The 22,243-nt window shown below is 41.5% G+C and overlaps 1 protein-coding gene across 1 annotated transcript; it reads right to left on the reverse strand.

Moving 5' to 3' along the window:
* Nucleotides 1-267: 267 nt before the first annotated feature.
* Nucleotides 268-19,825, reverse strand: RAB32 (RAB32, member RAS oncogene family). The gene is made up of 3 exons (XM_058020403.1): nt 19,597-19,825; nt 3,953-4,230; nt 268-1,804 (listed from the first exon to the last, which is right to left on the reverse strand). Exons 1-3 carry the CDS (start codon nt 19,823-19,825, stop codon nt 1,655-1,657), a joined length of 657 nt encoding a protein of 218 aa, XP_057876386.1. The 3' UTR covers nt 268-1,654.
* Between the last annotated feature and the right edge of the window lie 2,418 nt (nt 19,826-22,243).

Raw genomic sequence — 22,243 nt, forward strand, 5'->3', positions numbered from 1 at the left:
AAGCACTGTGATGTGACACTTGGAGAAAGACACTGGCTTAGAAGACATCCTAAGATTCCTTTCATCTTAATTATCTTAGGATTCTAAGCTTAATAAACTCAGTTTTGGTTTATGCCAAACCTTGCTGTGGTAACTTTAAATAATTCTTTAACATAGCAAACACTAGAAGATAAAGCTGTTTTCAAATGTCAATGGAAGTATTTGAGTATAGGGTGGAACATATGAGAGGATTCATGTCCTCAAAAGCATACACCAACACACAAAAGATGCCCAAATATATTTATTTAACTCTTAAAAAGTATGTTACTCTTTAGAAAAAAAGACAGCCTAAGAAATCTCAATACAGATTAAAGTATGTCAAATCCTGCATATATCTAGTTCTGATGTTTACCTAAACATCAGCACCATCAAACCCAGCAAGGTAAGACTTCTGAAGTAATGAGGTACCGAGACAGAAGAAACCCTTAAAATAAAGAGGAGCTTCAAAGCCTTAGAGCCAATCAGAGCCAGAGTTCCAGAACACATCCAAGAACCATGAAATCTCTAATCCTTTTGAACTTCATTTGCTGCCAAAAATACATGAGTGTTATAACAAAGAAACATAAGTATCTCAGTATACAGTTACAAACTCGTAAGCCAGTTTCTTAGTTGAAAGAAGTCAAAAGAGTTCTAAAACTGACAAAGATAGAGCTTGGGGCAGAAAGGTTGACAGACTAGCATGAACCAATTAAGCTATTTCCCTCAAGACCTCTCTCCTTGCTCATGGTATTCTGAACCATCTCCAGACAGAAGAAAAAGTTCATCATCACAGGACAGTAAGATACTTACTTTTTGTACTCTTGGTAAAGTTTTCAGTGTTAGTGCATGAAGAAGTTACTAGATGCTTATTTCTGGATGTGCATAGGGGTGAGGTTACTACAACTATGTGCCAGCAGTACAACTGTATTCATTAACGTGTTTCATATGTAAAGTATTAGCTGAAAATATTCAGCCTTAAATTGCTGAAGATGCATTTTTATTAGTATGTCTATAACAATGTCTTTCCCTTGTTAAACACAATAACAATCATGTTGCTTTTACTCAGTGGTAAAAGCCACCTACTTCACTCAATCTTAGTGATCACACTAGGAAAGATACCTCCCATCTGTCATTGGCCCCTTCAAGATTTCTGGGAGGTGTTGATCCAGGAGAACTAGCAAAGAGACAGATCCTCATGGTGGGCATAATAAATAGGGACAATCGTGCTGGTGAGAAGGCTCACGTGGGACATAAGTGGTGACAAAGGAATAGTTTACTTTAAAGGTGCAAGAGTCTAGTCACCTAAAAGTGAGTCCTATTTGGAATGTAGCATATGTCCTAGAAACAAACTAGACACTGAATGTTGTCTTTGTTCCTTTCAGGAGTGTAAACACTACCTTATGTTCTCAAGTAAGAAGACACTAATCAGACTTAGATGCAGACACTCAAGCAAGTGGAATGATAACTCACAAGATACTCAGTTTCATGCTAAACAAGAATATGTAAACACCCAAATGAGTCACCAATTCAGATAGTACCAGACACCCCATATGGATTGTCACATCGCAGCACCATAGCAGCATTTGATTTAAAGCAAAGTCCTGCTGCTCATCCCATCTACTGAACCGTGGTTGCATTAGCAGCACTGTGATTTACTCTCTGCTTTCAATGGGTCTAGGTCCAGTTTTGGTTTCCCCACATCATTCTCTTCATTAGGAAAGGTTTTGTAATTGGCAAGGATGTTTTCCACCAAGAATCGAGCAGCTTCGTCTATGTTGATGTTGTCCTAAAAATGTTGAAAACAAGGAAGTCAGTGATCTTTTTGAAACAGTCACACATTCCTATAGCTATCCAAAAAGAAAATAATTTTTCAGTCTCATCAGTAGAACACAAAGAGTCTAGATGCAAGAAGTCATTGCTCACCCTTTTTTTTCTGAAAAAGTTAGCAGAAAGATTGCACATAAAATTATTCATCCATATTACAAGCTGAAATCTGATTTGAACCTAGTAGGAAGTCAGGGGAATAAGTGTCACCTGCATTTGGAAGACTGACAAATGCCTAAGTGCATTTCTGCATCAGGAAAGATCCCAGGCAATTACATCATCTGCAGTATTGTCCTACCTTTTGGACCCTTTTTCTGTTTCTGATGGAATTTGGATGCACTCATCTTTTCCATGAACCTCAAAATCACAAGGATTTCCTAGTGCCCTATCTAGCTACTCCACATATTCTTGTGCATACTTTGAAAAGTCCCTTCCCATACACCCTAAAGAATGTATGTGTGCAGGATACTTAGAGATGTACTTTGCCAGAATATCCCAGTTTCTGAGGGTCCAAGCTGGCCTAGTGCCAAGGAGTCTCCAGCCACAGGTTTGACCTGTTTGGGCCATGTGGTAGCACAGGGCTGCCATGTTTGGAATGGCTCATCTTCGCTTCCAAAGGAAACACCAGCCCAGTATATTATTTATGACTGAAGAGCCAATTATCAGTTCCAACAGAAAGGCAAAAGCCGATTAATAGGATATCCAAGTGGGCAGGACTTAAAGCCATAAGCTGTTTTGGTATACTTAGAAAACAAGATACTTGTCCTAAATTTTTGCTATTTCAACTGCAATTCTTCAGAGTTCTAAACAAGTCAATTAATATCTAAGCCAGAACTAATTGCCTGGATTTTTGTCTGCAGCAAGAACCTTGTTTTACACTGTCCCATCTAAAATGCCACCTAAAATACAAGTAATACAAGTTGCCACTAGAATTTAACATTAGATTTTTCCCCAATGTTACTGGCATTTATTTTTAAGCCTTAATGCAGTTTATACATAGCAGTATTACAGGCAGGTAAAGGTTCGAGGAAGACTTTTACCAAAGCAAAACTTGATATTCTTTTTGAGTATAAAGAGCCTTAAAAACAGAGCTTTTAGTAGCAGACAGATGAGTTTGGAAATACCTTTTCAAACACAAACAAATTGCTAGCTAATTTAACTGATTCCTTTAATTGTGTATCCTTCTCTTAAAGTAAACAAAGAAGAACTTGTTACTTTGTTTCTTAAAGTCTCCTTAGAGATTCTTTGCTTTTTAAGAGTTGTCTAAACATCACTGTGTAGCACTTCAGCAGCAGCAGCTGAAGGAAGTAGGCAAGACATGGGAAAAGCAGGACCTTGAGGCCTATCTTGCTTTATAAAGGATTTATCAGCCAGACCAGTAAACTGGTCTGTCAGCCACACGGTAATCATCTAGAGGAGTCCTTCATTTTAAGAATCAGTTGGGCTTTAAGGAAATATTGGATTTCACTTCTAGCTAAGCTGCAGCCAGTTTAATCTGTGCATTGATAAAACATCTGTAGACTAAAACTGCATAACACATTAAATTACTCAAAGTTAACTGACTAAAGCAGGTTTCTTTCTTAACTTAAATTACTATACAGAATAATTTTTTTTCTCCAGTTCAGTCTTGACATTGCCTCATAAAATAGAAAAGCACTTTAACAACACTGTGGGTAGGTAATAATGAGTAAACAAACAGCTTCTTCACTTCAAATCTTGCTGTTTCTTACATAAAACAGTGACAAAAGAAAATGCAACTTAAAAACCTGCACCTAAAGATGACCTGAATTTTTTGGGGAGCTTGATCAGCATTTAGTAGTGTTAACATATAAAGAATGACTGATCCTCACACATGCAAGATGAAAAAACTTATCAAACTCAGATAATCAAGGTTTCCAGATAGTTTCAAGATGCTCTGAATTTGAGATATCTTTTCATCTAAATCAAATATGCCTCATCTTCTTCAGGAATGAAGCTAGCCAAGACACGTGTTCAAATTTTGCTGAATTTCACTGTCACTCCCTATACTTGATAACTATTTCCTACATGATTATATTCACCCTTCTTATGCCAGTACTCAAGAGACTAAATATTTTTCTATTAAGCTTACCTTGGCAGATGTTTCAAACCATCCAACAAAGCCACCTTCTCTGCAGAACTGGTCCATTTGAGAGGGATTCTGGCTGCCATCTTTCTTCTGGTCACACTTGTTTGCAAGGAGAACAGCAGGGATGGGGCTGCCATTGGGAAGTAGTACTTTACTGTCCAAATCATGCTTCCATTTTGAAACAGCCTCAAAAGTGGAGCCTCTTGTGACATCAAAGACCACAAAAGCACCAACTGCCTCTTTGTAGTATACTCTGGTCATATTTCCAAAGCGCTCCTGGCCTGAAAGAGAGGACAGTCACAGGGTGCATTTCTATTGCAGCACAAACTGTATTCAGTGTAAACAGCTTAGTGTATCAGCTTAATCCATAGAAGTTTGGCATTTGGGTCTAGTCACCTAGGGCATAAAACATTGCCTTCTCTATCTCACCTAAGCTCATTGTAACAGCTATTATTTACACCATACGTGACAAGTCAGATGCTTAAACTAGTTTGCAGTCCCAACCACAACTTCAAGTTTTGCTTAAAAAACCCCTCAAGTTCTACACTTTATATAGTCAACTTATTTGTTGAGTAGAGTTGTTTGACAAGTAATGCCTGAAAACACTAACAACACAGCTATACACAAATCATTATTTCATCAATTTCATCTGGCTAAATCTGTTAACTTGGACTTCATTTTTTCAAGTCTAAGATTTACTCGGGATTAATTTTCAACTATAGAAGTTCTACAGCAATCCTAGGATTTAAAGCAAGAACAGTTAAAGTACAATTATTCACAACAAAAATCCAAGGGAAAAAAAAATCAATTGCCCATAAGCAGAGAAAACAAAAAAGCCTTTTCTTATTAAGTGCAACTACTTTAGCCAGAATACTTGAAATACAGAATTAGAGTGAGCCAGTTCACTTTTTCTTCTGTTTGAAAGGCCAGACTATCATGGTGTGTTAACATTTGAGTGTGTCTAGCAGTATCAAGTCCTAGCACATTGTTTGAAAAGTCTGGGCTACTAAAATAGCTTTCTGCTTGCTTTGGAAATCTTCACTGGGAAAAGCAGTCCCTGAACTGTATGATTTAGTTTTACAGTGTGTCTTCACTTGAGCTTTTATCTTTTCATGCATATGAGGTTTAAAAGCAGCTAAAGGAAGAGCTGTATTTGGAAATCTAGTTGCCCTCTGTTTACAAACATTCAAGTCCTCCTTTGATTAGCAAGGACAAACAGATACAAGGAGAATTGGGTGTGTTATCACCTTCTCAGAAAGAGACCAAAATTCAGTAAATGAAGTTGTCAAGAGATCCTGTCCAGCAGTGTTCTTTTCCAGCTCATTTGCCTCATTTTAATGTCAGTAATTCAGAGTATGATTAGCTCATTCCCTACAGACAGTTTCAGAAAAGGTTGCCTAAGCAGCTACTATAATGACCTAAAAACAGCAACAGCCACATTAAAGATCCAAAGAACTATAAAGAAGCTGACTTTATTTCTGGCTGTTCACTTTAAACTATGATGCTGCAGAAAGCAGCATCATTACCCAGCATATTCTTCAGAACAGAGCTTACGCATTATTTTTTTCCACTACATCTTGTGTAAGAACAAGCATGATCCAAGAAGAAATCTATTAACTCCATACTCAAAAGTCAAGTTTTAAAGCAGCATTAATGCCACGGACTTTAACACAATGCAACAAGCTAGGCACCAAGCCTGCCTCTCTGTGACTGTGCCTCTGGAAAAGCCACACTGCTAATAGAATTCTCCTAAGCAGAGTACACAAATAATTCACATTGTCTCCCTAGGCTGGGCTTTTATGCCTGAAAGAGGTTTTTAGAATAGCCTTACTAGAAACCATACCACTGACCACTGTTTCCACCAATCAAGTACCATTGAGGAAGAGTTAGATCAGAAGGCCTTTACTACTCCTGTACATCAGTGATGTCACATTTAAAAAAACTCCACCTGTAGAATGTAGATTTTGGTTTTGGAAGTTTTGGTTGAGTTTTTTAATGGAGTTTCACAGTGTCAAATTTAGTTACATTAAGCCAGTCACTGCACAGAGCACCACACAAGTTTTGAGGAGCTCCTTCTCAGCTTCCTCATTTGTTGAGCTGCCAGTTTCACCACCAATTCCTGCCACATGGGAATACCTTGGACTATGCTAAAGCACTGACCCCAGCATCCAACACAGGGAGATATCCCTTCACACTAAAGGGCAGTCCCACAAAACAAACAGTGTAATCTCAAGGTCTACAATGCTCTGCACCAGCCTCAGTCTTCTACAGAAAGAGTTTTTCGATTCAGCCCTGAGATGGTCCAGAATTGAGCACCACTTGCTGTTATTGACATGAGACTGAACACGAATTTGAAGCAGCAAGGAAAATGGTCCCATGAGTCCTCGCTATTCAGTTGCTGGAGAGCTGGGAGGCTTCCAGGCTTTTCTTAAGGCTGTTTTTCCAAATATTTGATGAACACTTACGTAAGAAAATTAAGCTGTATTGATTAGTTGCAGGAAGGGTTACTAGATTGTTACCAGAAGGAATAGACAGAGTATGATCACTACATAGGAAAGCTAAGTTATTTAGGAATGGCAGAAAAGATCATCAGGCAGTTACCATTTCTCAGCTGTGCATGCTCCACATAAACAAGGCTGCAATCACTGAGCACAGTGCAGGACATTACTATTGACTGAATCCCTTCCTGCCTATTGCTCTTCCATCCCAAACAGCTGTAAAGACAGAAACAGTTCACAAGGTGGCCAGATGAGCCTCATATAGCAATAACCATTCCTGAAACATGCACAACAGCACATTTAAGGTGTACAAAAAGGTGAAATTAGTACAGTGCTACATATGGCTTCCAAAGCAACAAAGTTACAAAGCACAGCTCAGAACCAAACCTGAGGAGTCCACCAAAAGTAGCCTTGTACAGTGGCTGCTCACAGTGTAAGAAGACAGCAGTCCTGCTAGGAATGGAAGTCAGCATGGAACTGTATGTTGCTTAGTATTCTATAGCAGCCACAGTATAAACCACGGGCTTTGCCTGTCCACAACAAGCATTTAACGCTTATTTCCAAGAACTCTTACCTCTCTTGTAGTATGAGTTTTAGAGAAACATCAATTATATATGGTTCCACAGTTTTAATTTGGGTGACAGTAGAAAACTGATGTGCCTATCAGCAAGAAAGCTTCTATTTTTACTTACTAGATTAAAGCTTTATATTAGGAAGATTCGCTATCTCTTACCCTTAAACACTACAAGCTCAACAGCCTTGGATTCTTACAGATTAATGCCTTTTAATATGTCAAATACCACCCAATATGAGTACTTCCCTATTCTAGAGTAACCCAAACCAGGTTGTTACAGAGCTGTTCTCACCTCTAGAATTCACATCCACTAACAATAAACCTGACCTGAACACTACCTTGCCAACTGCTCTTTCATCCTGTCTGGAGCCTAATGAAGATGGATATACTGTATTTCATACAAAGACAGAAGCAATAAAACAGGGCCTGCCCAGGAGGTAAGAGTTTTGTTTGGTAAAAGATATACAGCATGAGGCAGGAAAATAATTCAGTTTAAACTGAGTGGACTTCCTTTATAATCATGTCATTACTGAGAAAGCACATGCTGACCTTCTTGTCTAGGATGCAGAGCATTCTAGACAGTTGTTTGAAAATTGAACAGGAATTTCAGACAGAGCTTTTGCAAGGCAAAAACAAAAATCAGAAAAAAAAACCACAAAAGAACTCCAACCAAACCCACAAACAGAAAAATCAAACTACAAAACACTAATCCTCCAAATTCAAGGCTGAACATAATTCTTTGTTCTTAAAACTAAATGTCTCAGCTTCTGCCATGCACAGTTCAGAGATCTGTCATGCCCCTTCCTCTGTCCAGCAAGATATTTGCTAGTCATTTCTCCATATGTGACAATTGAGTTGTACAGAAAGTGGCTCATACCCCCAGAGAAGAAAAAGGCTAAAAGTGAACAGATTAAACTAGACTTAAAATCCCCAGTGTGTACAACGTTAGAAAGAAGAGAGCAGGAAGATAACTAATTGCTTAGTATAGCAGTAAAGAAAGGACATCCCAAGATTAATAATTCTGTTATGTCCAGTGACTAGGCATAAATCTGATGCCACTAAAGTACAGTTTTTAGTATTTCAGGTGTAAATGAGGAGCTAAGATACAGGACAGTTACAGGGATCAGAAGTTTAATTTGGAAGTATGGAAGTGATTTCATGTAATGCAAACTTCTGCATTCTCTAACCACAGTTTCCATATCAAAATGACTCAGCACCCATCATCACTGTATTTTCCAGTAATTGCAACAACCTTAAGTGAAATATTTGCGCAATGGCACACATCAGGAACTAATTCACCTCCCTACAGCAGCACCACAGGAATAAAGTTGACTTTAAAACTGCATTAGAACTTGGGAGCTATTGTCACTGCCCAGTTTATATTGTAATGGGGGTGGAATGCAAGTTAAAAACTACAGGAAAGAAATTGTGGGCTGTAATTTAAGATTAAGCTTTAGAAGCTTTATAGTTGTCCTTTACTGCAAAAGGTAAGTTACCATTGCAGCCTTGCCTTGAAGTACATTTTAAAGTGTTTCTAGAGCAGTCTCAGTGTAAAGGAGAAACACTAGTGTCCTGTTTATTACCTACTATTGTAGCAGTTCTTGTGGATATTTAGCAAAAAAGATAACCTAGACTCCTATTATTTCACTCACATTTTCAACTTTTAACTCCTCCTACACAATGGGAATTGGAGGCAGAAAAAACAATTTAAATGTACAAATGACTGCTGGATATGCACAATAATGAGTCTGTCAAGCTTCCTTCCCCCAGACTATTTATTATATTAATGAGTTGATAGGCAGTTTATATCAACTAATAAGTGAAAGCTTTTTTTTTCCAGAAACACCTGAGTGACAATTTCAACTCTCAGTAAAGTTACTGTCACCCAGTGTGATAGATTTAATCTAAATCCCCATCCAAAATGGCTGGGAACATAGTTCAATCCTCTAATTGAGTTAGAACTACTGTCACTCTCAAAACAAGCCCTTCAAGAGCCACAGGCAGGAAAAGACCAGACTCTGAATGCCAGCTGGATGTTTGGCAAAATATAGCAAATACCCAGAACTGCCCTGAGGATTAATCTCCCAGTTCTCCAGACATCTAATGTACATTTTAGCATTACCAGGGTCAGGTGTGAGTTGACTGAAGTTCCTTCTTAGAGAGATATACAAACATGTTACTGGCAAGTTACCACTGCTGACAGCTATCCCCCATCTCCCCAAACCAGCATATCTTGTCCCAGAACTGTCCTACCTAATTAGATTGGATCTGTTATTCTGCAAGAAGTAGGTTAACCAAACCACTATCAATATTACAGCTCACATGCAAGTGTGTCTGCCTGTTGTTTCCCACAGATAGTAGCAATAGATTGAGAGTAGACAGACTACAAGACTGTTAGTACCAGATGGCTCCCCACTCCTCGGTCTTATCCATTTAAGCTAAAATTGTAAAGTTGCCACAAGTGAAAACCATGAAGGTGTTGAACAATGCATTTATTTAATGACAGAAAAATTTGCAGATGACATCAATCTGAGTGGTGCAGCTGACATATCTGAAAGATGGGATGCCATCCAGAGGGACCTGGACTTGAGAAGTGAGCCCATGGGAATCTCATGAGGTTTAACAAGACCAAGTGCAAGGTGCTGCAGCTGGGTTGGAGTCCCAGCACAGGCTGGGTAATGAACAGACAGAGCAGCTGGGCCAAGAAGGAATTAGGGGTGCTGATAGATGAGAGGCTGGACATGAGCCAGCAATGTGCACTTGCAGCCCAGGAAAATCCCTTGTATCCTGGGCTACATCCAAAGCAGCGTGGCCAGCAAGGCAATGGAGGTTGATTCCGCCCCTCTGCTCTGCCTTTGTGAGATCCCAACTGGAGTGTGGTATCCAGCTCTGGGATCCCCAACATAAAGACATGGACCTGTTGGAGTGAGTCCAGAGGCAGGCCATGAAGATCAGAGGGCTGGAGCACCTCTCTTAGGAACACAGGCTGAGAAAGCTGGGATTGTTCAGCCTGAAGAAGAACAGGCTTCAGGGTGACTTGAGGCCTTGCAGCACCTACCTAAAGGCAGCCCTACAAGAAAGACAGAGGGGCTATTTACAAGAGCATGTACTGACAGAACACAGGGAAATGGTTTTAAATTAAAAGTAAGTTTGGATAAGATATTAGGAAGAAATTCTCCACTGTCATGGTGGTGAGGCCAGAACAGGTTGTCCAGAGAAGCTGTGGATGCCCCATCCCTGGAAATGCTCCAAGTCCAGGTTGGGTGGAGCAACCTATGGTCAAGTCCCATGGCAGCAGAGCTGGAACTAGATGATCTTTAAGGCTCCTTACAGCCCAAGCCATTCTGTGATTTTATGACATTAGCATCTCTAGCAGATGTTAGAAACCTGTAAATGTTAAAGAACATCCAGGTTGACTTTTACCTTCCACCACAGAGAAAAAGTGTTATTTGTGGTTCTGGTGACAAACACAGGCTAGGAAGTGAGAATTACTAGAATATTATATCTTCCTGTATGAGACAAGTACTAGAAATAACCTCACTGACTGCAGTACTTAATTTCTGACAGCCAAAAGCAGCCTCAGACAATTACAACTGCTAGTGCCCTTTCTTACTATAGGTGGTATGGGTAAGTTAAGTGACCACTGGATGGACCTCTTCCCAACATTAACCCTCTCCCAAATGCTTCAGAACAGTCTTCAGGGCAAAAGCCAGTTAATCCCTGTTCAACTGACTCACACTTTATTGTAAGAGACAACCTTTGATCCCCTGGTTACGTCTATATTAGAAAGCTGCAGGGTGCAGTTGAACAATGCAGTGTCAGAGGCATGACACTGACAATATATACTGTACACACACTGTATGTATGAGACCCTGTAGCCATTGAAAAGTTACTGATGAATATCAGCTCAAGTGCAGCAGTATTTTGATTATTTAGATCATATCACAAAGTATTTCCACATGTTCACAGAAGTCACTATTTCATTCTGAAATACTAGGAAGCAGTTTGCTTCGAAGTTCCATTTCCCAACACAGCTAGTTTCTAAACTAACAATTTGTTAGCTACATGAAACTTCAAAATCAATGACTAGTCCTTCCATTCCCTGCTTTAACACAGGACAGTCCTGTTCACTACCTGTGAAACAGGAAGAGCACAGAGATGGCAAGTGTTGGAAGCTAGATCCCAGATTTGCAACAGGAGCTAGGATCACTTCTGCCAACCTAACAGAAAAGGCATGCCATTCTCTCCCACAAAGACAGTTTTCCCTCAAATAATTACACAGCTCTCCCTGGGAATTTTACAGCAACACTGTAACTTTTCATTATTGCCTATAGTCTTGCGCTAATCTAATTACTTAATTGTCCAAACTGACTTCAACAGCTTAGTGTTGTGCCTTTAAGAAGTTGAGAGGCAACACCCTGCACTAAGAGTTCAATGGGTTTTGTCCAACATCGTATGTATTTTATGCAGCAGTATGACAGTCATGTTTGTATAAGAACCCACCTGGGGTTTTTTGCATCTTTGCTCCACAGCAAGTGAGAGACAGTCCCTGTTTAAGCACTAGATTTCAATCCTCAGAAAATCAGAGTGCAACCAAGCTAAACAATTTCTAACTAGCTGTCAAATCCAGCATGTATAGAACAATTCCCCTGCATAAGTACTCAAAGAGGTTGACATAGTCCAATTAGTGCCAGCAACAGCATGAATTGGTACTGCCTACCTTGCTTTAACAAGACTTACCCAAACAAGTAATCTGCCAGAGTTAAGCTATTTCATGCCTGCCACCCTCTGATCCATATTCTTTGGTGTGCTGCCCTGCAGCCAGAATTGCACTGTGTGCTTCACAGTGATGCTGCATGGCACTACAGCATTTCACAGCACACAGCAGAACAATTCTAAAGTCAGTTTGTCTCCAGAACAACTTTATCACGAGACTGAAAAAATGTTAATCTCTAAAATGGTCAATGTGTCATAGCACATTGTGTGTGATTGGAATTTTGTATCAAATTGCTGCCACTTTGCTCTACCCAGCACTCTTAGCCTGGAAGCACTTAAAGAACAAGTTCCCATAAGCTGTTTGCAGTGACATTCAGAGACTACCTCTCAACCTATTATTTGAAAAGCTGCTAAAATCCATACAATAAGGAATATTTGTTTTCATTACCTGCTAATGTAGAAGCCACCACTGCTCAGAGCTTGCCAGCCTTCTCTAGACAGTTAAGACATTCCTAAGCAAGCTCTATTAAGCCCTAAAATCCCTCCATTTCTCAAAGCATAATCACACTCCATTTATCCTCTTTTTGTGTCTCTATAGCCAGAAGAAATCTTTGAATATTGAATACTGTACCACAGTAGCTTGAGAAGCATGCTGTGCTTTGTAGTCACTGCTTACTGCTGGTCACGCTAGCTTTAACATCTGCAGGAATTTCACAAGAGGTATCCCTTTATTTTCATGCAAAAATATAAATAGACATTCCCTTCCTGCAAACTGCTTCTTTCTAAGTGTGGTGTATCACAGTTCTGAACCTCTGAAGCAAGTATTTGGAGGGAACCATTTACAGCAGACTACAAAAGCAAAGCAATGGTTACCACTGGAATTCATGGAAGCTATGTCTGACAGCTGTGAGACTGAATCCAGTGGTCTCACTCACCACTGAGAGGAAGAATCTTATTTTTTACAGCATGCTAATACCTTTTCTGGAACCAGTCAGCTAAGATTATTCTCTTTGCTTTATGTCATAAGTCGAGAATTACCACTTTACAGCACTTGCCAACTCAAACTGTACTTGTGGATATGCACTTTGGTAACACCCTGTCCTAATGTGCACCTAAAGCAAACCAAACTGGTAAGAGGCAAAGTGGCGATGTAAATAAGGTTAAGCACCAAGACTGTGAAGCTGCAAGTTCTGAAGATGAAAGAACAGTTGATAAAGCTTGATTTACATTCATGTGATTGCCATACATTAAGAAAAGTGTATATTCAACATTGCTTGACTTCAGAGACAAACTGGTGCAGACAATGTGCTTGACTTGTCAAACCAGCTTAATTTCTGACTACTTGAGTCAGTATTATATGAAGGGCAGGAATTTAATACTTGCCTTCAGAAAAGTGGGCAACCCACATGAGATTATTATTTCTGCAAAGAACTCCAGCTTTATTAACTAATCCAAAAGTTAGTTATGTTGAGTACTATTTTTCCTCCTGTCTACTCTATTGCACTTAAGAATTTAGGTATTGTTTGCCTTTAAGGTAGATTTCCCCTGTCTATTTGATGTATACCCACTCAGCCATCCCTGACTCTCTGTATCAGAGTACTAGGAAAGAGTTTTTATTGTGATCTTGTAGGAAGCACAAAACTTCTGAGCAACTGCTGGGCAACATCTGAAAATAAGGCTGAAGAACCATCTATTCCATAGTGAATAGATGCTCAAGCACAAAGTGCATTTCCATTGCTGACAGAAAGTAGAAGTATCTCTAAGATAAATACACTGAACTCTATTTTAAGCCTGTACTGGATCAGGTGGTCTTTTAGGATCACATCTTTAACCTCATTTCTCATAGAATACCTTGAAATGCCTAATGAGGAAATTCTAAGCAAATTTCCAAGACAATCAAAGAACATCTGCCTCAATTCTCCCATTTAACTGAACTGTCCTGCCTTGCATAATCAAAATTACCACACTAGACTATCTTACAACACCAACGTCAAGACAGTAGCATTTCCCATATACTTAAGGAATTTAATCAGCATAATGGTTATAGGCTTAGTTCAAAATAACATATGCAATACTTGGAGTGGCTACATAACATAGTACTAAGCAAAAGAACCTTTGCCATTATGAATGCTTTGGTACCCAACTGATAAGATGTGGAAATTCCTTCATTAGACCAACAAACACACCTCATACCTTGATAACATTTGATTAAAAGTGTATTTAAACAGGACTCCCTAAAAAGAAAACATGCAGAATCTGTTTGTATTCAGAGATGTCTGAAAGTTGGAAAAATACCAAAACCCCAAGTTTGACACATTCAGAACTTATTGTGACATTTAGCTGTAGAGCTCCAAGCACAGAAAGTCATTCTGAAGTGAAAGCTCATAACCCAAATCCAGCTATTCCAGAAAAGTCATAAGAAAGGACGCCCACACAAGATTTCCCACAGAGGGATGGTTTCTAGAAGGAAACAAAGTACCTTCAGTGCTGTTTCTTGCCTCTGTGTTCAAAATCTATGTGAGCAGGCCTTCTACTTCCCATCCCCAAACTTAATCTGCTAATCTTGCATGTTTCCAGTAAGCATAACCCTTAAGCAAGTTTTCTCTCATGAGATTTATATTTAAACATGTGTGAGCAGGAAGCAGTCAGAAATGAAGTCTCTCACATCTCCATGAGTCTGAAGACATAATCACATAGAAGATTCCCCAGCCCTGACTGGGAGCTTTCTGACCTCAGCTATAAGGAAAATGATAGCACTCCTAATCTCCACCTGAAGGCTGCTCCTGGAACCTCCAACACTCTATAAACCAGGAAACAACCTCAGAAAACTTACAAGTTTCTGAAAAACTCTGAGCTCCAAGTTCTGCATCCATTTCTGACATGGTTATTTATGCTCACTCATTAAGACTATTTATAGTGGTGAGAAAAAAATCTCCACATTTGAGGGAAGGTTACACTTGGATTGTCTTGCCTCCACCTTATGCTCACTTGTACCAGGCACATAGCTAAGCAATTTTTTCATGGTTTTTTTCTGCAAGAGTTGCCATTTTAATCCCTTTAACATGCATTGTGGCTAAGGACAAGTTGTAACAAGAATACCTCAACTACTTTTAGAGACAGCTGCCTCCAAGTTCTCCACACTTAGGAGAGACTTCCCCGCAAAGCAACTGAAGCATACATGCCTCTGGCACAGAGCCAAGTATGGATGCAGAACAGCTGAAGTTTTCTGCTTGTTTTCCTATAGACTTTCAGGGATGCATTAATATCACTTAACACTTGCTTCAGACCTTTTTTAAAAAAAAATAAAGTCAGTCCATAATTCAAGACAAGCTAATGCCCCAGTACACAAAATCAACTTGGCAGCCTCTATGACATGCCAATGGCACAAGTGCAGAGCAGCTGGAATAGAGAGCTGCTTGAAACCAGGGTTTTCACATGGAAGTAAGCTATCTCACATACTGTAACTGCCTGGATGCCTTTGAAAGTCAACCATATCCATGGTTTCCTGTACTCTCTCCCATTTCTCATGGCTTCCTATAGAAAAGTCTAGCAGTTACTTAAAAAGTTAACTTGCTCTTAACATCCACTCACATATCTTAACACTTACTTGTCTTCATACAAGAGATGGGTTATTCCCACCCTTCCTCAATTTAGTATTTAACCAAAATATTTGGTCTAATATCTCCATCCTTTTGGGATCCTGCATATAGCTATAACAATTTACAGTTCAGTTCCTCTCAAGGAGGCATGCAAGATTTTAGTAACAAATTTATATGCTACATGCTGCTTATCATTCAGCTCTTGAAAGCCTGTAGAGCACGTTTGCAGTACCAAAGTACAATGATACCTCTTCTGTTTGGCCAACTTCATAGCCATACTCTGCCAATTAAAGCATTACTTCAGTTTCAATAAATATTTATACAAAGAAGTTTTAATAAAATCCTGGAAGTAGAATGCTATTACATAAAAGTTAATTTAGAATTCCTCAAAAAAAACTTTAAAATAATCTAAAAGTTGCCATTAGTGACATTCTTCATGAGAAGCCAACCTCAAGCCACTATCTATGCTCTTTACCACTCCTGCTCCCCAGCAAACTGCACTTCACACAGGCTGATGTGAGTGACAGTGATAGTCAACATGAGCACAAAAGCAGCAACTAACATAGTTGCTGGTTTTACTAGATTAGCTCAAAATTTTCCATGAAACTGAAAATCCTTTAAGTGCTCTTTCAATATCACCTGACAGCTTCATCAATATGCCACACACAGCTCCTGAGCACGCTGTGGTCAGTGCAGTGCTCACTAAAACAGCATGTCCTTCAAGTAGGAATCTCTACTGTTTTGAAAGACCATCAAAACACTTCCCTATCATTAAGATTTCTTTGGTTTGCATCTCTGTACTACAATGACTCATTCCTACATCCTATTTATGTTGCCAATCATTTATGCTCTTTGACCAATGTTTTAACACTTTCAGAATTTATCCAGAAAGATAATTTTTCATTACTTCACACATCAAAACAAAGGCAACAAAAACCAAAAGCCAACCAAACAAAAAAGCCAAGAATAATGCCTAAAGGCAGCTAAAGTTCCTGCATGAACACACGTATAATCTGTTCATCTCCTTTCAGAATGCTTCTTTCTTTATGCTGCAACCAAGATAATTTGACAGTGACCAATCAGTCTTACTCTCAAGCTTTTTCATCACCTTTATTTAAGAAGTTACAACCTGTGTCTAAAAACTAAAACACCTGACTATCTCTAAAATACAAATGTCTAGGTACAACAGTAACCTTCCTCCCTCTTCATTATTTTACATTCCTTCTCCTTTGATACTGCTGCAAGAATTTGTACTACTTTGTACCTAACAAGAGGGCTATTTTCAGCAGAAGAAAAAAAAAGCATAAGTAGTGCAACGTGGTCATGCTCTATTTGACAGAATTATCTAATCACAAAAAAAAAAAGAGCCAAAACCAAAACAACCTCAGCAAGCACAAGAATTTGAAGTCATCCAGTAGCCTACTGCATCGCAATAAACAGCACAACATTGATAATTTTTCCTACAATCAAATCAGAAGCCAGCATAGTATCTGCATTATGATCTTTAGCTAATGCATGAACTACAGGGTCAGTTCTTATCATTGACTGAGGTACAAAACCTTAGCTTGCATCACCCAGCTCTTTAAAGAAAGCTTCTTACGATGAACTGTTACGCACAAGCTTTGATCTAGTGAAAATAACATCCCTTTCTATCCTTAAGGGTTAGACTTTAATTCAGCCTTTTTAAATGCATCAAAATAAATTCAGAATGCCAGCCCTATATTGCTTGCAGGGGAGTCACATGTAACATTACTTACCATAAGATTCAGATCTCTTCAAGAGATCTAAAGCCGTTTGTCTGCACACACCAGCAGGCAAAATTATCTACGAGCTGTTGAAAGCCAGAAGACAGCTGGGCTGATGAGTTAAAAAGGAATGACTATCACATGCTCAGACACTGCTACACTTCAATAAAGCACTTTAGAGAATGGTGTCTATGACTATAGAAGCCATCTTCAACCTGGTTCTTTAACTAATAACTTCAATATAAATCTGTTAACATCCACAAGTATTTAAAAATATTCCTGATTGTACACATAAAGAGCAGCAGAACACACTCCCAAGTTGAGGACTTCAACAGCTTTAAGACCATCAAATACCCTTACACACACTAAAACACTCTATTTTACTAATTAACTCTCAGATATCAAGGGCTATAGGAGTCCAAATTGTTGCTGTCACACTTGCTCAGCACAACCCAATCAAAAATCACCAAGATTACTTCTCTTCTTTGTATTGTTTCTTCTTTTTTTTTCCATTGGGCAAGCTTCCCCCAGCCTTTGGAAACAGAATACCCCAAACTAGTAGATTAGACTAAGAGTTTGGAGTGCAAATTGCAGAACAGTTGCAGCTTCCTTTTTAATTTCTGCTAGGGAAAGACTAGTCAGGGGGTTCATACAAAAGTCTTATAAAACAGGAAAAATATTTCAGTGACAGGAAAAATTTTAATTCCTCAATCAATTTAATTCTTCAACCAATTTACCACAAGCTTCTAGGGATTTATCAGCAGCTCTTAACTTAGTCTTCAGCTATCGGTGTCAAAAATACTCCAAGGGCAATAATCAAGACTGAAAAACACTGTCTTCTGGATCAGGACACTAATGCATGGACGCATTGATAGAACTTGCCAAGCTGTAAATAGGTTCTGTCCAAACTTTGTGACAAGTTCAAGCTAAGTTTCTGCCTATCCTGTTGAAACAGATTGCTTTGGCAAAGCACACAGCCTACCCAAGTCTGAGCAATGAAGGGCTGAGAAGTCAAATACAAGGATGGCAGCCTGCCAAACCCCAGCATGCCAAGAGCCTCCCTTCTTCAATCTTTGGAACCCCAGGCCCGCTAAATATACCCAGGGGATTGCAGTAGCTTGCACTGATACTGATAATTGAGTCACAGAAAGTTAAAACTGATCCACAAGAGGAACACATCAGAAGAGAAAGCTTGCCAACATCGTACTTGCTCTTCAAAACAGCAATTAGAAAATATTTTCATTTGCTCTGCAGGCCAGCAACAGAAAGATCCATGGTGTATTTCAGCATATGACAGTATGAAGGCTTTTTAGTTTGAGGAATCACATTTGAAGCGTTTTAGAGCAAAAAGACCAGGAGCTGAGGTACAGCTGGTCTGTCACAGGGTTACAGCAGCCACATGCCACACTTCCTCATTTCTGAGCTTCCACTGATAAGCATAAAGTTCATGGAGACAGTAACTACCAGCTTTTTTCCCTTGTGTCTTCCAGCAGTGTAAGTTTAAACACTAGCATTTGAAATCAAGTCTGCTTTGTCAGATACAAGGAGATATTCTGAGGGTGGTAGACAGAGATGAGGGGAGCTGCAGGGTAACACCTGGGCTGCACACAAAGCTAGAAATGCAATACCAACCAAGGTGAATACAGAGCTAAGAGACAGACTTTTTATGAGACCACGGCAAAACAGAGATTGTTCTGTGGCATTTGACTCCACAGCATAAGCAAAGTTAACCATGGCAGGTATACAGTCCGAGCCTTGGAAACAAGAGATGCTGAAGAACAGGTTTGAATCATATATAGGAAAGGAATAATGCATTGTTTGGACAAGTAGATGGGACTTTTCTTCCATGTGCTCAAACTATGTTTCTAATTCACAAATTTGTGATTTGAACATAGAACTAAGCATAACAGAAGCTCCACCCCCTCACTCAATGCAGCAGGGATGAAAACTACTTTTAAATTAACCAGGTGACTCCAAGCATGCAAAGTTTAAGCATTCTTCCTTTGAGGACAGTTGTAGCTGTTTGAGTTACCTTTAACCTGTAAAGCATGGTGCATTAGATGCATTACAGAGCCACGACCCTGAATTTATTTCAGCAGCAGCCATAAGCAAGGATAACCAAGGCCCCCACCACGCAGACAAGCAGGTCAGGCAGAGCAGTACAAGCAGGAACAGTCCGGGAGCCCTGGATCCAGCAGCGAGAGCAAAGCAGCTGTTCGAGGACTGCTGTAAAACCCTGGGCCAAGCCAAGAGCCCTACAGTCTGCTAACGAGAGAGGGCAAAGCCCGTAAAAAATGAAAAACTTCACTCCCACGTCAAGACCTCCTTCTACTTACAGCTCAAACGCAAGAATGAGAAGTTGCTTATAAGGGGTAAGACAAAAAAAAAACAAAAAACAAGAAGAGCCAAAGCACACTTTTCTCCGCAGAGGCCGTGCGCCAGGCCCCCGGCAGCCGGGCTCCCAGCGCCGCCCGGCGCACCCTGCGGGGAGCAGCCCGCCCGTCCCGCCCCGTACCTGCGATATCCCAGAGCTGCAGCCGCACCAGGGTCTTGCTGTCCCAGTTGATGACTTTGAGCGCGAAATCCACGCCGATGGTGGCCCGGTAGTGCTGGGAGAAGAGCTGGTGCACGTAGCGCTTGATAATGCTGGTTTTGCCCACGCCTAGCTCCCCGATCACCAGCACCTTGAAGAGGTGCTCCCGGCACTCCGGCACGCCGCTGCCCGCTCCTTCCCCGCCGGCCATCCCTCCCTCCCTCCCGTGGAGTGCGGCGGAGAGGCCGGGCTGCCGGGGCCGCGGCTCTCCCGCTTCTAAACTTTCCCAGGCAGCAACTTTCCTGCAACTTTCCCCAGCCGGCTCCCCGCAGGGCCGGCCCTCGCCGGGCGGGGGAACACGAAGCGGGACAGAGGGCGGGAGGGAGCGGGGAGCGCCAGCCACCACCTGACTGCAGTCACAGGACGCGGAAACTCCGCGGGCTTATAGCGGCCCGGGGGAGGGCGGTGGGAGGGGCGGGGAGAGGGAGCGGCCGCCCGCCCGCCGCCCCGGGACCCCGGGCGGGAGGTGGGAACGGGAAAGGCCCGGGCCGGGAGGAGTTCCCTCGCAGCCGCTTCGGGCGGGTCGGGCTGGGAGCGGCAGGGCAGGGCAACGCAACGCGGGGTGAGCCTCAGAAGCGGGCTCGGGTTGGGGAAATGTCAGCTCTCTGTTCGCACCATTCTTCGGTACTTGGCTTCCAGTGGTGGTGGCGGCGGCAGCGAAGTTTTCTCCCGGTGAACTCTCTGAAAGCACCCGGGTTCTCTCCCCGCCGTCCGGCAAAGAGTGTTTTACGGCACAGAGGTCCATGGGACAGAGGGCCTTGTCAGGATGCGTGGCGATGGCAGCGTTCCATTGGCCGTGCTCGCTCCCAGCCTGCATTCCCAGGAGCCAGCTTGGGGAGCTGTAGGTGCAGGATGCTGCGCCCCGGCCCCCTCCCCGCCCTCGCAGGCCTTGCAGTGCGGCCTAGGGCTGCGTGTGGGCTGGGCTGGGCTGGGCTGGGCTGAGCCCGGCCGGGCAAATAGGGCCGGCAGTGCGGGCCGGGCTGTGCTGATACACCGGGGCTAACAGGGCTGGCAGTGCGGGCTGTGCTGAGACAGCGAGGCAAACAGGGCCGGCAGTGCGGGCAGGGCTGTGCTGATACACCGGGGCTAACAGGGCTGGCAGTGCGGGCTGTGCTGAGACAGCGGGGCTAACAGGGCCGGCAGTGCGGGCAGGGCCGTGCTGAGCCTCTCAGGGTAAACAGGCCCGTGCCCAGGCGGCAGCAGTGGCACAGCTATGGCTCTGCGGAAAAGGCTCGGGTGAGCAGGGAAGAAATCACCTCCTCATCTGCAGGATTGCCATCAAACACCTACAGCTAAATTTGGTTCCCTCCTGTTGCTAAACTGATCTAATGAAATATTTTTATTTTTTTCTGGTTGTTTTAAAAATTATCCTAGGCAGTTATAGAATCGTGGAATGGTTTGGGTTGGAGGGAACCTTGCAGATCATCCAGTCCCGACTCCTCTGACATGGGCAGAGACACCTCCCGCTAGACCAGATTGCTCAAAGCCAGGTCCAGGGATGGGGCATTCGCAGCCTCTCTGAAACAGACACCTTGTTAGAAATCAATATAAAACAAGTTTCCTGACCTTAGGACCATGTAGTACCATGGCTGCTGACTACAGGTGCTGGGGAAAAAATAAACATCTTTGCTAACATACTCTCCAATTTAAACACACAACCCCCGGTGTCTGTGCCAGTAACAAGAGAATGAAGTTGTGTGGTAGTGTCTCCATGCTGTAATGTTTGTTTATCATGTAAATACCTAAACAGAACTATTTTGTGCCACAGAGCTATGGCAACCACTCCAAATGGGAAATGTCACCTGGTTCTCTGGACAGCCTGTGTGTACAGAGGCAGGTAGCCCAAGGGAGGATCTAACTAGCAGCGAAGGGATGCCCCCAGTGGGAAAGAAAGTAGCGCTTAAAATACATGGTAACCTCTGTCAAACAATCCTCAGTTGCTCCTGATACTATAACAGTTTTTTGCACATACTAATTTCTTTACAATGTTTTAAATTAGTGGCTTCAGTAAAATGATCCAGGTATCCTCAGGTGATTTTTGGACAATGTGTATTTCCATGTCACACAAAGATGGTTCATGCAGTGTAGATGGGAATAGGTGAATAGAAGAGCTGTTTGGCAAAATAAGGCAAGAAATGACAGCATTCTTGGAGAAAAATTGTGTTTGGGGATTTTGGTTTGGTAAAATTGTAAATTTGTCATGGTATGTTAACTCCATGACAATTTCTGTAATGAGTATTTACTTGCCCAGCAGTAATGATAGCAGAATATAAACTTGGGGAAGACTATAATTTAGAAACAAGATTTTTTCTTTTCTTGATGGAGGGAGGCACAGGGCAGCCCAGGTTCCTGCCAAGAGATGAGACAAGCAAGTAACACTGTCTTTATCCAGGAGGTTGAAGGCAGATGTGAAACAATATTATTTCAGGTACAGGTAGTTTAACCATTGTGGGTCTGGTAAACCTCTCAAGCTATATCTAGACTGAGGCCTTTTTCATCATTGAGGGTCCATTCAAACAGGGAATTTCCCTGGCATGCACTGAAATTTCTCCCCAGATAGGTGCCTTTT

The sequence above is a fragment of the Melospiza georgiana genome, chromosome 3 (assembly GCF_028018845.1).
Source record: "Melospiza georgiana isolate bMelGeo1 chromosome 3, bMelGeo1.pri, whole genome shotgun sequence".
NCBI lineage: Eukaryota > Metazoa > Chordata > Aves > Passeriformes > Passerellidae > Melospiza > Melospiza georgiana.